This window comes from Chaetodon auriga, chromosome 10, assembly GCF_051107435.1.
Source record: "Chaetodon auriga isolate fChaAug3 chromosome 10, fChaAug3.hap1, whole genome shotgun sequence".
Classification (NCBI taxonomy): Eukaryota; Metazoa; Chordata; class Actinopteri; order Chaetodontiformes; family Chaetodontidae; genus Chaetodon; species Chaetodon auriga.
The window spans coordinates 25,863,838-25,880,648 of record NC_135083.1 but is presented as its reverse complement, the minus strand read 5'-3'; the positions used below and the strand labels follow the sequence as shown (position 1 = coordinate 25,880,648).

Below are 16,811 nucleotides of genomic sequence, written 5' to 3'. Positions count from 1 at the left end.
CCGACATTTATGGGCGTGTCAAATAAAAAAAAAAAACAGAAATATTAAAAACACAGGACTTCCGCAACGTCACTAATGACACGTATTCAAAATGGCGGCCGCGGCGATGGTATGTGGAAAAGCGAACTCTTTTTCTTCTAAGTACACATTGCTCATACTGTCTTCCCAAATTAAATTAGACAGAATGTTGTTCTTGTAGCAGAGTAGTGGTCTGTCGTAGTCGATGAACAACATTTTAACATTAACTCAGTGCAGAATTACGAGTTCGCTGTTGTTTGAATGTCGATGTGACGATTTAGCTAACTGCTTGCTGTAGTTAACATTAGCTAGCTGTCGCTACCTAGCTTGAGTGTCAGTGGTGCCTTAAAAATGATTTTTGTCATGCTGTTTGGTATGTTACACTGTTCTGACCAAGTATGACTGATCACGTACTCTGTTGTTTGACTGTCATTTGTTGTACGGCCAAGAGAAATCAGCTACCCGAACTTTGGCTTAACGTTAGCTTCTAGCAGCCCTGTCTGGCAGCGTCAGTTTGAGGTTGTTGTCGGTGTAGTTGGCTAACAGTACTGAAAGATGTGGAGATGACAGCATGAGATGAGCTAAATAGGCAAAACTAATGTGAACTAAAACTGTCTGTTACTCTATTGCTTTGGTGCTGTCATAAAACTTAAATGTTGAAGTCAGAAGCCACTGTCACTAACTGCCTTCACTGCCATGTCATGAACTCACAGTGCTTAGAAAACGCATGTGCTCCCCTTGGACTTATTATTTTCCAGTACTGAATCACACAGTTATAATTAGACTTTCTGGTATGAGAATAGAAAATAACTTCACAATGTTAAATTAAGCTCTGTATCTTAAAGACATCAGTAAGTATGCCCCTTCTCCTCCTTTTGAGTGAGATATTAGTAGAGGCACCCCTGGCAGAAACAGCATTGACTCGGTCTGTATCAGCTTTCCTATGAGGACACTGCACTTTTCTCACACAACTGTTAAAGTGCTGTTAAGTTGTATGAGGACTGTGAGAGAACAGCAGACCCTGTTGTGCCATAAATTTGAGTGGCTGTGGCTCCTCCAGTCCATAGGTCAGATAGCCCTTGAGTAAGACTTTGATCCCCAAGTTGCTCCCTATAGCAAAGCCAGTGCCTTGCAAGGTTAACTTGCTGCCATCAGTGTGTGTGAAAGGATGAATGAGAGATGAATTGTACAGTGACTTGGATCAAAGCGCTATGTAAGTGCACTCCATTAACAAAGTCCATTTAAAGTTTGAATTGGATTTTCTTGTCAACTCTGACTTGGCCTCTTGGGACATCATTGTTGTTGTCAAACCATTTTCATGTCGCTGTGGCTTTATGTTTCTCGTGTTGCATGCAGTCAGTTTCTCAGAGGGCACGTGGAGAACTCTACATGCCTTCTGGCAACGCTAGTGTAGATGTCATGTGAGGCTTTTCTCTTTGACTCTCTGCCATAAATCTGCCTGTGCTGAATCACCTGGGCAGCAGTTGTATGCACAGTGTCTGTCCTCTCAGCTTTGGAGCACTGTAGCTCCTTGTGTCCACAGGCCATGACCTGTATAACTGAATAATACTAATTGACTTGAAGGACCCACCCCCTCCATTATTGGACTCATATTGTACTATGACTTAATCCATTTTGCAAGGCAAAGTACATCCCAATATGTAAAAGCACTGATGATTTTTCAGGGCAAACTTGGAGATTGACTGAAATGTTGTTTTTGCTTTGATGTTTGAGGAAAGCCAGGCATCTTTAACTGCCAGACTTTGTAACACATTTTGATGTGACATTGTCTTCCACACAAAAAAGAAACAAGACTTTTGCAGGTGAGGCGGAAACCTGCTACAGATAAATGTTGACACGTTGGTGTGTATACAGTTTCATCATGAAAGGGAATTGTTAGGAAGCAGTTTCAAGTTGATTCTGCCTGAGGGCATCTTGAAAGAGATTTGACAGTCTATTGTCAGTGCACAGCAACTCTCCTTTTCCTCCTTCTCTTAGAACTTGAAGCTTAGCATGGTCTGCACCTCTAACGAATTCACAGTATTGTAATTAGTCTCGAGTCTTTAGTATTTTATGTGGCATGATGAACTTAGCTCATGTTGAGAATGTTTTTGTCTTAATACACCCACATACACAAGCACACACAATAACTTTTATATGTCAAATGTCATGATATATGTTACATTATGCAGTGTTTGTGAGGTAAAATACAGCATTTGCTGGTGTCTCTGTTACAGGAGACGTGGTGGGCCTTGCTACTGTTGTCGTTGTTGCCTGTGGTCCAGCCCTTTTATGTTCCCGGAGTTGCCCCCCGGGACTTCCATGATGGTGACATAGTAGATATTAAGGTAAGACCAAGATTCCTTTGATTAGCATTTCACTGATTAGCCGACACATTGTGACGTGGTTGTTCAGTAGTTAGCCTCATTGCCATACATCATGAAGTCCTCGATTTGAACCCAACTGTGGTCTTTCTTTGTTTTTTTGTAACTTTCCATATTCTTGTGAGTGTCCAGCTACACCAAAACATGGGTATTAGGATGCATTCACACTTGTAGATAAGTTAATTTGATCCAGACCAAGGATTAAAATGATGGGATCAATGATGGTTCCGATCCATGTCATGCTGCCACTGACTTTTTTTGAATGAACAAGGAGCTGTATCCGTGAAAATATACAGACTAGGAATGTCAGTAGTTAACTGTTAATCAGTTAATCGCCAAGAATATTTTTGATTCATTACACATGTCGCTCTATAGTTTAATTTGCATAAACACACATAGTGTGATGCACTCTGGTCCAAGGCCATCACCCAGCCGGTGTGCGGTATGATTGAGACCCATATGCTGTCAGTCAGAGTGGGAGACAGTGAGGGATTCAGAGAGCTAGTTCAGTACATGGACGCAGAGTATGTTAGGCCATGGAGAGCTACTGTGACTTAACACATTGAAAGACACTTTGAGGAGAAGAAGGATGACCTCAAAGTCAAGCTAGCCAGGGCAGACAAGCTAGCTCTGAGCACTGACTGTGGAACTGCTGGATCACAACTACCTGTTACTACATCAGTGCTGATTGGGAGCAGGGTTTCCATTATCTTAAAATACATTTTTTTTTTCACTGGGAAAATCTGTTGATGTCCTATATATTTAAGTCCTTCTAGCTGAGTCTGGTGGCTTTGGCAAAAGCCATATAGTAGCTGTTTCTGGTTATACACAAAGGATCTTACTCTTTAACCAAAAGGTCTATCTCTGTAGGGATCCTTTTTATAATGTTGTCAGACACGTAGAATAACAGTCGAGCCTGTCAGTGGCAAAATCAAACACTTACAGTTGACGAACATTGACGATTTGCCAACACCTGGAGGGATTACATGGCAGCCTGTTTAGTGGCTGCCCGCTGTAGCACTCTCATTTAATGCTGAACCAGTTTAAAAAATTGTTGTACCCATTAGTCACTTAGACACATAAACATGGGAAAACAGGGTCCCTATTTGAAAGAATTTTTCCGGTACATGAAAACTTGAAATCATGAAATAAACTGGGAGATGCAGTCGAGCATGCTTCTTAGTGAAAAATAAAAATAAAAAGTTAGTTAACAGTTAGTGGCAGGTTAGAAGCAAAATTAACCAAAACAGGGAAGACATTCATAGTACAGTTTTAGTGACTGTCATTTGGTATCATCAGTGGTGCTGATGAAAGAGATCGACAGCAACATTTCACTCACTTTTTCATTGAGGAACTGCCAGAATACGCATAGTACACAAGCGCATCACACCTCTGTTTTAACCCCTATTTGACTTGACAGACACGCATAACATGTTACCATGGTTAACAAATGATGTTGCATTGCTATACAAATCACCTATATAGATCGCTTGATAGTTCCCATGAGCAGCTGATTAATTTAATGGTAGTTTAGAGTTTAAGTTCATTCTAAAATCAGATATCTATGGTCTACTTTGCTTTTGCATCAAAAATAAATTAAAGATAAACCAGATAAACCTGTTAGTTACAGGTTAGTGGCTGAACACCCATTAACCTGTAACTAACTGGTTAATTTGTAAGAAAAACTGCCACAATGTTTTGCTGTTATCGTGGATGCAGGCCAGCACATGACCGTTGAGGCCTGATGTTTCCATCACACTAGTCAGCATCTCTGTAAGGTTGTCTGACGTGTGCCAGACAGAGAGTCTTTGAGCGAGGAGCACACTGGACTGCATCTCCCAGTCAACACTGATGAAGTGAGAGGTAGTTGTGATGTAGTTTTGTGAGAGTTGTCTGGCAGTCGGTGCTCAGAGCTAGCTTGTCTGCCCTGCCTAGCCTCACTTTTAGGTCATCCCTCTTCTCCTCGAAGTGTTTTTCAGTGCATTGAGTCATGGTAGTTCTTGATGGAAAAACACACTTGGGATTGAGGAACTGAAATAGCTATTTGAATCCCTCACCCTCTACCACACTGATTGGTAGCAAATCAGCCTCAATGATTGGCCACACTGGTTGATGGCCTCCGACTTACTGACACGCATGACGCTTGCTTCCTCTGGCTAGCAGCAACATGATTTTTGGCTGGGAGCCATCCCAATCAGTATTGTACCTTTTCTGCAACTAAACTGAAGAATGGCATCCCAGACATCCCTTGCTGGAGGAAATTTGCCCATATCAAGCTATTTTTATCATGCTTCGTTTTTTAACTTACTCCAAGCTAGCGAAGCCATTAGCTCTGCCTGTCTGTCTGTCTGTCTGTCTGTTAACCTATAGACCAACATGTGGAAACAGTCAAAAATCAAACCCTGTGCCATCACTGTGTGAATGTGTGTGAATGGTTATTGCTCATAATGAGCAGGTGGCACCTTGCCAACAGTGTGGGAATGCTGGCTTGTGTTGCAAAGTGCTTTGAGTGGTCAGCGAGAGTAAAACAGTGCTGTATAAATTCACTCCATTTACTGTGTACTATATATTGCTATATCTGTGAGTCAGTCAGATCATTTGTTTTTCAGGCAGTGAAGCTGACCAGCTCCCGTACCCAGCTTCCTTATGAATACTACTCCCTGCCTTTCTGTAAGCCAGACTCTGTTTTGTACAAGGGCGAGAACCTTGGTAAGTGGAATGCTGTAGACGTGTAGAATGTGTTTCTCTAAATGCATCACACACTTTGACTACATCCTATATAGGAAAAGCAATGTTATCTTACATATTGAAAAAAACGCTATATATTTTTCAGTGTGTTTACACATATTTTTTTTATGTTTTTTGTTTTTCTTTTTTGTAGGTGAGGTGTTACGCGGGGACCGTATTGTAAATACCTGCTACAATGTCGAGATGAACAAGGACAAGAAATGTGAGATGTTGTGCAACAAGCAAAAACTCACCATAGACGAAAGCAAGCTGGTTGCTGAGCGAATCCAGGAGGAGTATTATGTTCACCTGTGAGCTTCCCTTCCTCACTGTTATTGCCAGTGATGATATGTCATATGTTGACAGGTCAATGTTGAGATAGACCTGTTGCGATGAGGACTACCAATGATTACTACAATCTAATTAAGTAATATTTTTTGTTCAGTCACTCCAGACTCCGTAAGTTTAAGTCAAAATTGATGTGTAAAGAAATGACTGAAGCAGTTCTTCTTTGATACTTTGTAGCATAACGTAGTTGGAAAATAATACTTTTTTCTGTTCTCAATTACATATCTTCATAACTTAGGTCTCTAGCATTTCAATTTTTATGTCTCTGTGCCAACTACAGCCACAGTTGGAGGTATTATGTTTTCACTTTGTTTGTCCTTATATACATCCCATTCTCATTAATGTGATATCACAGGAATGCATGGGGGGAATTTCATTACATCTGGCACAATCATCCACTTGGACAAGGATGAAGTGATTAGAATTTGGTGGTCAAAGGTTACTGTAACCTCATAAAACATGTTTTTGGCCAAAGCTCAAGAATTCAAACGCTAATTATAACAGCATTTCTCACAATGATAGAATAATGAAGTGATGAGATTGTATATCCAAAAGGTCAAAAGTGAACTCAGGAACATAAGGGCCAATCCTGACCATATTTCACATCTGGTCAGATAATCTTGGTCTCCACCTTGAATCTGTGCTGATTGTATAGATCTCAACCCTGTGCTGCAGGGTTGAACGTGTGTGAAGCATTCACATTTTGCAATTTGTAGCTTCTTTGCACCAACATCCATATTTAAATCATTGCAGTCGACCACGAGCTCACTGGTTCTGCTGATATTGAGCTTCAGGTGACTGTTGTTGCACCATGTGATGAAGCTCTCTATCAGTCCCCTGTACTCCTCTGGAAAACTAGTCTCTAAGTGAAAATGGTCAATGTTTCTCACTGGAAATGAGTCACTGGATTATACATGTCAAAGCAGAGAGAACTTCCATTTCACCAAAAAACACATTTAGTATCTTTTTATTAAATTCCTTCAAAAGTCTTCACTACATATATTATGTGAGTCTGAACAGACATGAATGTAAACTGCAACTTGAGTGTTTGGCAGAGGCATACAACTGGGGGGTGGTTATTCTAGTATTTGAATGTTCAGTGTGCAAACCAAGACTGATTGAACATCTTCTTGTGCCTTGCAGTATTGCAGACAACCTGCCTGTTGCCACCAGGTTAGAGTTTTATCCCAACAGAGAGGCAGGAGGGGAGGAGGAGCAGAGGAAGGACGTGGTGAAAGATATCCAGTTTGAACATGGCTACAGACTGGGATTTGTCGACAGCAGCAAGGTAGATATATATCGTGTTTATCTGTCCTGATACATTATTTGGAGGTGGAGAGAGAAGACTTCAGTTATAGAATGCTGTTTTGCATTTTCAGCATCTCTTAGCATTGTTTTGCCTGTATTGATGAACATAGATTTTTCTGCCAAAGTTCAAACAGTTTTAGTTTTGTCACATGAGGAGAGATGAACTTTTTTTTTCTCCATTATTTTAAGAAGTGAGCAAGACTCAGTTGGAAAGGTGATGTCACATTTTTTGTGCACCAATCAGGTTTTGGTGATATTTGAATCAAAATCTGCTGAAAGTTATGGGGATGTTTTCTTGATGTTGCCAGCCCACAGTCAGTCAAATCTGATGGAACTACGTTCACACCTGAGATTTGAGAGTTTAAATGTTTATGAATATTACTGAATGTTTTTTCCCATCTTTAATTTGGATTTCACATTTAGCAAGGGTTTAAACACATTAAACCATCACACAGTTTTCAGGGCCTTAAAAGTTGCATCTTGAAAACCTGGAAAGTCTGAGACAATTTATCTACTGGTAATAAAATTCTGGAAATGGAACAAATGTAAAATGTCTTGGATAATATTTTCTTCATTGAAATTCCACATTCTTTAGCTTTTTTTACTCTGTCTGTGTCTGAGGTCACTGTAAGGGTCAAATCAACAGTCAGATTGTATAGAATTTGTAGCCTGCAAAAATAAAATCAAGTCTGCTTGTGTTTTTAAAGAGTACTCATTCTTGTCTTGCCACTTATCTTCACAGTTTTATCTGCACAACCACCTGTCCTTCATCCTGTACTTCCACAAGGAGAAGTTGGAGCAAGGGGACATTCACAACTACAGGGTAGTGCGATTTGAGGTCATACCCCAAAGTGTAAAAGTAGATGGTAGGTGTCAACACACTCTTTTGGAATTACTTAAGGTTGTGTAATGTTTCTGTATCTATGGTGATTCTAAAAACTATTCAAGTAGAAGGGAGACACACAATTGTTGCCTCCAAGGTGGCCAGTAATGTAACAGTTGTTATCACTTACTTCTTGTAATACTCATTCTGTGTTTATTTATTCTCAGATCTGAAGCCTGTGGAAAGTGACAAGACATGCACCTTGCCTGAGGCCAGTGGCTCTGCCCCCCAGGAGATTGACCCGACGAAGGAGAATGAAGTCCTCTTCACTTACTCTGTCCACTGGAAGGTCAGTAACCGCAGTATGGATTCTCAGTGACTTTAAACATCTTGTAACCACAGTGAAGTCCTGAATAAATCCCTAAAACTGGCCAAATCATGGCATTTGATGAAGGATTAGTTTGAAATTTAAACATAAGTGATTAATTTACAGTGGCTTGCAAAAGTATTCACCCCCCTTCGCATTTTTCATGTTTTGTTGCCTCACAACCTGGAATTAAAATGGATGGTTTGAGGGTTTGCATCATTTCATTTGCAGAACATGCCCACAACATTGAAGATGTGATTTTCCATTTTATTGTGAAGCAAACAACAAATAGGACAAAATAACAAAATTTCAGCGTGCATAACTATTTGCCCCCCCCAAAGTCAGTACTTTGTAGAGCCACCTTTTGCAGTCCTTTTCGCAATTACAACTGCAAGTCGCTTTGAAGAGCAGTCTTCAAGTCTGACCACAGATTCTCAATTGGATTGAGGTCTGGACTTTGACTAGGCCATTCCAACACACTTAAATGTTTCCTCTTAAACCACTCGAGTGTTGCTTTAGCAGTATGCTTCGGGTCATTGCCCTGCTGGAAGGTAAACCTCTGTCCCAGTCTCGAATCAAAGGCAGACTAAAACAGGTTTTGCTCAAGAATATCCCTGTATTTAGCACCATCCATCTTTCCCTCGACTCAGACCAGTTTCCCAGTCCCTGCAGCTGAAAAACATCCCCACAGCATGATGCTGCCACCGCCATGTTTCACTATGGGGATGGTGACATAGTGTTTTCCTTGGTGGCTGAAAAGTTAAAATTTAGTCTCATCTGACCAGAGCATCTTCCTCCACACGTTTGGGGAGTCGCCCACATGCCTTTTGGCAAACTCAAAACGTGCCTCCTTATTTTTACCACTAAGAAATGGTTTTTCTCTGGCCACTTTTCCATAAAGCCCAGCTCTATGGAGTGTACAGTTTTTTGTGGTCCTATGGACAGATACTCCACTCTCTGCCGTAGAACTCTGCAACTCCTTCAGGGCTACCTTTGGTCTCTGTGCAGCCTCTCTGGTTAATGCCCTCCTTGCCCGGTCTGTGAGTTTTGGTGGGCGTCCCTCTCTTGGCAGGTTTGTTGTGGTACCATGTTCTTTCCATTTGAAGATAATGGATTTGATGGTGCTCTGGAGGATCATCAAAGATTTGGATATTTTTTTAGAACTCAACCTTGACTTGTACTTCTCAACAATTTTGTCCCTGACTTGTTTGGAGAGCTCCTTGGTCTTCATGGTGTGATGTCTCTTGCTTAGTGGTTTTGTAGCCTTTGGGGCCTTTCAGAAATGGTGTGTTTATACTGACAGATCAGGTGACACTTAGATTGCACACAGGTGGACTTCATTTCACTAATTATGTAACTTCTGAATTAATTGGTCGCACCAGAACATTTTAGGGGGTGAATACATATGCACATGCCAATTTTCAGGGGGTTTTTTTTATTCTTTTTTATATATGTTTTTGTCATTTCACTTCACCAACTGAGACTATTTTGTGCAGATCCATGACATAAAATTCAGATTAAAAAACATTTAAATTACAGGTTGTAATGTAACAAAATAGGTAAAAAGCCGAGGGGGGTGGATGCTTTTGCAAGGCACTGTATATCCACAAGATCATCCTTGGGCTGACTGCAAAGGCAGTTGGAAAATTCAGGCCAGTCTTCCAGCAGTTTCAGTTCTCTGGGATATGGGGTTAAGCAAAGGTAGATAAATGTGGAGGAAAGACTGCTGAGCGTCTTGTCTCCTCTGTGCAGGAGAGTGAGGTGAAGTGGGCGTCTCGATGGGATACGTACCTGACCATGAGCGATGTTCAGATTCATTGGTTCTCCATTGTCAACTCTGTGGTGGTCGTCTTCTTCCTCTCTGGTATGTCCAAGTTTTGATATATATAGACACACACACACACACACACACACATAGGAAGTCTATCCACAATTACAATTAGTTTTAGAAATAAATGAAGACTTGATTAAATTTAAAAAAACATCATTACATGAAGTTAAAAGATGAAGTAAATTTCTGGCATTCTTTGCAGCAGTGTTTTCAATTTGGCTTTTGGGTGAAATTTATGGAAATATAAAAAGTTCACGCTACAGTGATATTATGTCATGAAAGTAGGGCATTTAAGTAGAAGCATGCAATGGCGATTTCCTCATCTAAAACAATTTATTGAAACAAAAGCCAACAACAGTGGTGGGTATACCACAACAAAAAATGTCAGTGTCTCAGTAACTTGTCGTGTGCCCTTGAGCATCAATTACAGCTTGACAAGGACATCTCATGCTGTTCACAAGTCGACTTATTGTCTGCTGAGGCATGGCATCCCACTCTTCTTGAAGGGCGGCCCTCAGGTCATTGAGATTTAGGGGTACAGAGTTACGAGCCTCTACACAGCGACTCAGCTGATCCCGTAGGTTTTCTATGGGATTCAGGTCTGGAGAAAGTGCAGGCCACTCCATTTGAGGTACCCCAGTCTCCAGCAGCCGTTCCCTAATGGTACGACCTCGATGAGCTGGAGTATTGTCGTCCATGAAGATGAAATTAGGCCGTTGTTGTTCATGCAGGGGGACAATGACTGGATTAATGATGTTATTCATGTAGTATGGGCTTGTCACTGTACTATTCACAAAGTGTAGGGCAGTTCTGTATTAACTAGACACACCTGCCCACACTGAAACACCAGCACCACCAAAGGCTCGTCTGGTGACAACAGTGGCTGATGCATAGCGCTCTCCTTGACGTCTCCAACATGGTTGGCGGCCATCATTTCTGTGGTGTGCTCAGGTACCCTTGCAGGTCATCTAGCGCGCAGACCGCACTGATGTAAATGGTTTCGAATGGTCTGACGTGACACTTGGCTGCCTCTCACCTCTCTTAAATGTGCCTGGAGTTGAGTGGCATTCATCATCCGGTTCTGCAGGGCACTGTTCATAGTGAAGTGCTCATCAGTGTGGGATGTGGCCAAAGGAAAACATTAAACAGTTGGACATGTGCATTCAAAAGTTTAGAGAACGTCAAATTGCGTTCACCTATAAAGGTTATAGTGCATTTTAAGGTTTGTCCTGAAATTTCACCCGAAAGCCGAATATCCCTAACTTTGTGTGAGTAGTGTCGATAGATCGATAGACAGGTAAATAAATGTGTAGTGTTGAGTGTTGAGATTTCTGTCCGTCTCATCATTCTTTTCCCTGCTTTTCCTCCTCAGGTATTTTGAGTATGATCATTATCAGGACCTTGAGGAAGGACATTGCTAACTACAACAGAGAGGATGACATAGTAAGAAAATACACACCTGTCAGACGAAAGTTTGCTTGGTTGCATAAATTGCATATATTAGAATGACTTGATTTCAGGGTACCTGTTTTTAGTGTTAGTGAAATTTCTACTCCCTATCCAGGAGGACACCATGGAAGAGTCAGGATGGAAGAATGTGCATGGTGATGTCTTCAGGCCGCCTCAGTATCCCATGATCCTCAGCTCTCTCCTGGGCTCAGGGATCCAGCTCTTTTGCATGGTCCTCATTGTCATCTGTGAGTTTGTTTCTCTATCAACAATTTCCTTTTGATCTTGACAGTGTAATTCTCACCTTATGCCACATGCCTTAAAATAATATATAAAAATCTTCTCTTTCATACAATCCTGCCAATATGAAGCCGCAAAGAAAAGTCCATAAAAGCAAAAAATATGCAGAAACAAACTGAACTATATCTGTAGCACATGGACAACAGTTAGATGTGCTTTTGAGGAGTATAAATTTCTAAATGTTAACACAGATCAGCCACGCCACAAAAACCATCCACGACTGGCCCCAAGAACATGACAAAAAGCTGAAGGTGTCAGCCGAGCCCCAGAAATCCCCACGTCGATCAAATCTTGCGTCTGTTGGATTTGCTGGATCAAGTGCAATCCATGGAGGCCCCAAATCACAACCCACAGGCCCCAAAGAAAAGCATCGTCTGTCATGTGCTCTTTGACTTTAGTCGTAATGACTTCATGTCCAGAAGAATGTGTCCCAGTCTAAAATCACTTTGCTGGTGTTTGTTTGTAACGTTGATGAATTTTGCCAAATACGCCATTTCTTGACTGACACAGTGACTTCCTGGAGTTTTGCCAACACAATGAGGTTGCTAGGCAACCAGAGGAGATGCCAATTTACTCATCGTGCCAAGACCCAGTACATATCCGCCCTGAACAGCACAGCTTTTCATTTTTGCATCGGTTTTCATACGGATTAAACAAATCAGATGTAAAATATGAACATTTGGACAGAGCTAGGCTAACTCGCCCTGTTTTCCAGGCTGTATGCTAAGCTAAGATAACCTGTCAGCTATGGCTTTGTATTGAGCATATAAACATGAGAGTGGTATCAGTCTTCTCAACTCACTCATGGCAAGGTAGTGTTTTTTATTTACATACATTTCTAAAACTAGATTACTATGGAAAACTAGAAATATTCAAAGTTTGTGTGTGTGTGTGTGTGTGTGTGTGTGTGTGTGTGTGTGTGTGTGTATGTGTGTGTAATAGTTGTTGCTATGTTGGGCATGTTGTCTCCATCCAGCAGAGGAGCCTTGATGACCACTGCTTGCTTCCTCTTCATGTTCATGGGGTAAGTCCCATGTTCATGTTGCTGAGCCTCATTAAGAAAATCCCAAAGATGGCAGGAAATAGCACATTTCCACATATGGCATTTCTTTGATTTCACACTGTTTTCTCTTCCAGCGTATTTGGTGGCTACTTTGCTGGCAGACTGTACCGCACACTGAAGGGCCATCGGTGGAGAAAAGGAGCATTTTGCGTAAGTTAATAAGTTAAATCCTCAATGTGTAAAGAATTGCCTCTCGTCACGTCACTAAGTTTGTGTTATTCTTTTCAATGCAGCACACCCAGTGTTTGTTTGGAGTTGTGCAAGCAAGGCTTTTTATGTGTCATTGAAGACGTGCTTAAATTGGCTGCCATTGGTATTGCTGTGAGAGAGAGGCTTAGGTTTTGTGTGTTTTGTCTCCACTGTAGACAGCAACTTTGTATCCTGCAGTGGTTTTTGGAATCTGCTTCATCCTCAACTGTTTCATCTGGGGAGAACACTCCTCTGGGGCGGTGAGTGTCATGACTCAGATGACATAATCTAAAATGTTGAATTCTGCTTACATTGACAGCACATTAGGAAACCGCAAGCTAGAGGGCTGATTACTTTATTAGAATGGTGACGTTAATGTAGAAGTTGAAGATCACTTGTAGTGCTTTGTTCAAAGGGAATATTCAGCCTAAATCACTTGTAACACGTTGAAGGGACTTTTTAGAGGAAATCTAATATTCCCCTTACTCCTTTCCTTACAGAGGTTTTGCTGGTACATTACAACACAAAACACCTTCTGAACTATTTTCTAAGTGATTACTTATGACCTGCAGTTTGACTTTGTGTTGTAATTTTAAGATTATTTGTCCAGTCACATGCATTGGTAAACACTGTATTTTGTTTCTTGACGACTCTTGTTGTGACCCTGCCCTCTTCACTCACCACCTTAGGTCCCCTTCACCACAATGCTGGCCCTGCTCTGTATGTGGTTCGGTATCTCCATGCCTTTGGTCTACCTGGGCTACTATTTTGGCTTTCGTAAACAGCCATATGATAACCCAGTGCGCACCAATCAGATCCCTCGGCAGGTTCCGGAGCAGCGCTGGTACATGAACAAGTTTGTAGGGTGAGTGTTTAACCAGGCGAACAGTCTGCTCTTTATCTTATGCCAGTCACTCGTATGGCTGGTGGCTACAGTGTAGTGATAAAATGTTTTCTGTCCTTTAGAATCCTGATGGCTGGGATCTTGCCGTTTGGTGCCATGTTCATCGAGCTCTTCTTCATTTTCAGTGTGAGTACAACCACTCACCTCACAGGTCAGCTCTTCTTCACCAGCCAGATCACCTCATGTTCTTGTCCAGCCTGCCTAATACAGACAGACTCCCTGAATTGTTCATTAGTTATATTTAAAGGATAAGTGATGTGATGTCAGTGGCTTGGTCCTCACATGTCAACGGTACTGTGTGTTTCACCACCTACAGGCCATCTGGGAGAATCAGTTCTATTACCTCTTTGGCTTCCTGTTCCTGGTCTTCATCATCTTGGTGGTCTCCTGCTCTCAGATCAGCATTGTAATGGTTTACTTCCAGCTCTGTGCAGAGGTAAGTTCTTTTAAACTACTGTGAATACAGTACAGTAGACTGTAATTTACCATTCTCTTTTGGCTGCATGGCAGGTGTTTGATCAAAAAGATTACATGGTAATGTGGTTCGAATGCTCTGCAGCTCTGCAGGGGGCAGGCAGGATGTGGGTAGTGGGGCTGAGCATTGGAGGGATCCTGCTAATCACAAACATCAAACTCCATCTGTTGGAACCAGCACGACTTGTACTCTCTGGGCAAATTAATCACAGCTGCGAACTTTCATTGAATGTCTGCGTTATGAATGAAAATGAAAGATTTGGCATTGTTGTGACCTCATGCTTACATTTAAATTGTTTTTTTGTTGCATAAATGTTGCTGTTTAACTGAACTTCAGTAATGTAACTTTGTCCAAAGTAAGATTTCTCATAATCCAAAGCAGGCACCCCAAAATATGTCTTTATCACTACGTTTGCAGTGTGAAGGAAATGCCATGGTGTTCGATAGAAGTTTCTGTTCTCAATATTGAAGAGTGTCTCTAAATAACAACAACAAATGGTTGTCAAACCAACAGTTGTGCTGCCAACAATTTCCAGCATGAAGCAGCTGTGTTGCTTCTACCTGAACCTTATCTGCATCCCTTGTGTTTTGTTTTCTCTTCGCTATCAGGACTATCGATGGTGGTGGAGAACTTTCCTGGTTTCAGGAGGCTCAGCGTTCTACGTCCTCATTTACGCTGTCTTCTACTTCATCAACAAGGTAAAAGGCCGTTTCAGACAGTTCAGATATCCACAACAGACTCTTCTTTGGTTCCACTGCAGCTGAAGAAATCAGTGCTGTTTTTAATGTGACACAATGTTCTCACGTGTAACAATCAGTGAGTGGTAATACATGTGGTCAAGTTTGTCTTATGATATTAAGTATTATCTTTCAAGATGTCATCAGGTTTTTTTTAGTTAGGTCTGAGGCTTGAAATGTTTGACAGAAAACCTGCATTAGAGTTTGGTTGTGTCAAAGAAATTTGAGCAGGTAATCTCTGGGTTGCAGAGGGAAAGGCCAGCCCTGTGCCTACCCAGACCACCACGTGACAGACCCCTAACGGTTCATTAACACATGCTGTCAGATTAATGTAAAGGCTGCAGCAGCCGGTATAACATGCACAGACACATTTAATGCATGCCTTGTTTGTCTTATTAGCATCATCATCTCTTTTGCACAGAGAAAATAAAATCAGTTGTTAAGCCACAAAACAGTGAGTGATGCAGGATTAAGTCATGTAAGAGATGCTTCTCGTGTCCGGTGAGCTCATAAAAATGACTTTCTTCACACTGCAGTGTGGGAAAAGAAAGAAAAACATTGACACAACTGCAGTAAACATTAGAGCTTTCTCATGTCAAACTGCACACACTTCATTCTGCTCAGAAATCCTAGAGAAGTAACAAGGAGTCACATTTTGGGCTGGAGGGGGACTTGCTTCAATGGTAAAATAAGATTTGATGTCCACTGATGTAAGACTGTGAGACAACAGAAAACACTCGTCTTTCCTCATGTCACCACTTTGCAACTAAGCACTCTTCTGTTCTGTTCTGCTCCATCACTGTCTGAAAGACAGTCGAAAGAAAGTCGTCATTTTGACAGAAGCCAGCTGTGTAATGTGTCCTATGACTGAAGGGCCCTCTGCTGCTTTGATCTTATGCAGAATCGGTCTCTTACAAGCTCTGTACCAAATTTATAGAGGTGAATAGTAAGTAGAAACCATCCAAAGCAAAAACCTGAGATGGACAGCATATTGAAACTGATTCCTCTTCTCTTCATTTCTCTCCAGCTGGACATCGTGGAGTTCATCCCCTCCCTCTTGTACTTCGGTTATACGACCCTGATGGTCCTGTCGTTCTGGCTGCTGACAGGCACGATTGGCTTCTATGCAGCCTACATGTTCATCAGGAAAATCTACGCTGCGGTCAAGATCGACTGAGTGTCACTGACGCTGCTGTTCTCGTTGGTTTTTTGTTGTTTGATTTTGTCACATTCTGTTTTTTTAATGTATATATTTTTTATTCTTCATGTCTTACAAGCACTGACTTGTGTGTCGAGGGAACCAAGGGGGTGCTTTTTACGGCGCAACAGCCCCACCCACTGGCCTCATGGGGAAGGACAGCAAGGTGGCAGAGCTAATCCAGCTGTTTCACTCATTCCCTCCCCCCCTTGCTTCTGCCTCCCCCTTTACAGGACAGAAGCCCAGAGGAGTCCTCCTCTGATGGGACAGTTCATGTCCTCTGCTGTTTCACCTTGCACACAACACAGTGGGCCAAAGCTTGTCAAATGATGGTTTCTGCACATTCTCATTTTGTCTTTTCATTTGTGTTTTGAGTCTAACTTATCCAGGTTTTTATTTTGTCATCACAGAATTTATCTCTGATTTCATTTCTTTCAGTTGTCTTCTGGGAAGCTGTTTTCACCTGATTTCTTTACATAAATTCTGTCTTTACTCTTTCCATTGTTTCTGTATTCCGATGTCTCTGTGGTTTTATTTTGGAGACTTTGGCGGTCAGGGAAGGATTGGGGAATCTTAATTGTGGCTATGGTGTTAACTTTGTTGTGTTGGACTGATATGGATGGAAATTATGCTGGGAAGTTCTACATTGTAACACAAGAAAGGATAAATTAAATCTTCTATTGTTTTTTA

The 16,811-nt window shown here is 41.5% G+C and overlaps 1 protein-coding gene across 1 annotated transcript; it reads left to right on the top strand.

The window, feature by feature from the left end:
* Positions 1-83: 83 nt before the first annotated feature.
* Positions 84-16,811, top strand: tm9sf4 (transmembrane 9 superfamily protein member 4). Its single transcript, XM_076741084.1, has 18 exons — positions 84-109; positions 2,256-2,366; positions 5,012-5,111; positions 5,284-5,440; positions 6,621-6,765; positions 7,528-7,651; positions 7,836-7,957; positions 9,728-9,839; positions 11,179-11,249; positions 11,371-11,503; positions 12,498-12,579; positions 12,693-12,768; positions 12,984-13,067; positions 13,497-13,672; positions 13,774-13,837; positions 14,028-14,147; positions 14,795-14,884; positions 15,951-16,811. The coding sequence occupies exons 1-18, from the start codon at positions 92-94 to the stop codon at positions 16,098-16,100; spliced, it is 1,935 nt and encodes a 644-aa protein (XP_076597199.1). The 5' UTR covers positions 84-91; the 3' UTR covers positions 16,101-16,811.

What these genes read in the sequence shown, in the direction of transcription:
- tm9sf4 (XM_076741084.1), top strand. An exon ending in GGAGAAAAGGAGCATTTTGC is followed by an intron (nt 12,769 to 12,983) that starts GTAAGTTAATAA and finishes TCTCCACTGTAG; the next exon opens with ACAGCAACTTTGTATCCTGC. An exon ending in TACATGAACAAGTTTGTAGG is followed by an intron (nt 13,673 to 13,773) that starts GTGAGTGTTTAA and finishes TCTGTCCTTTAG; the next exon opens with AATCCTGATGGCTGGGATCT.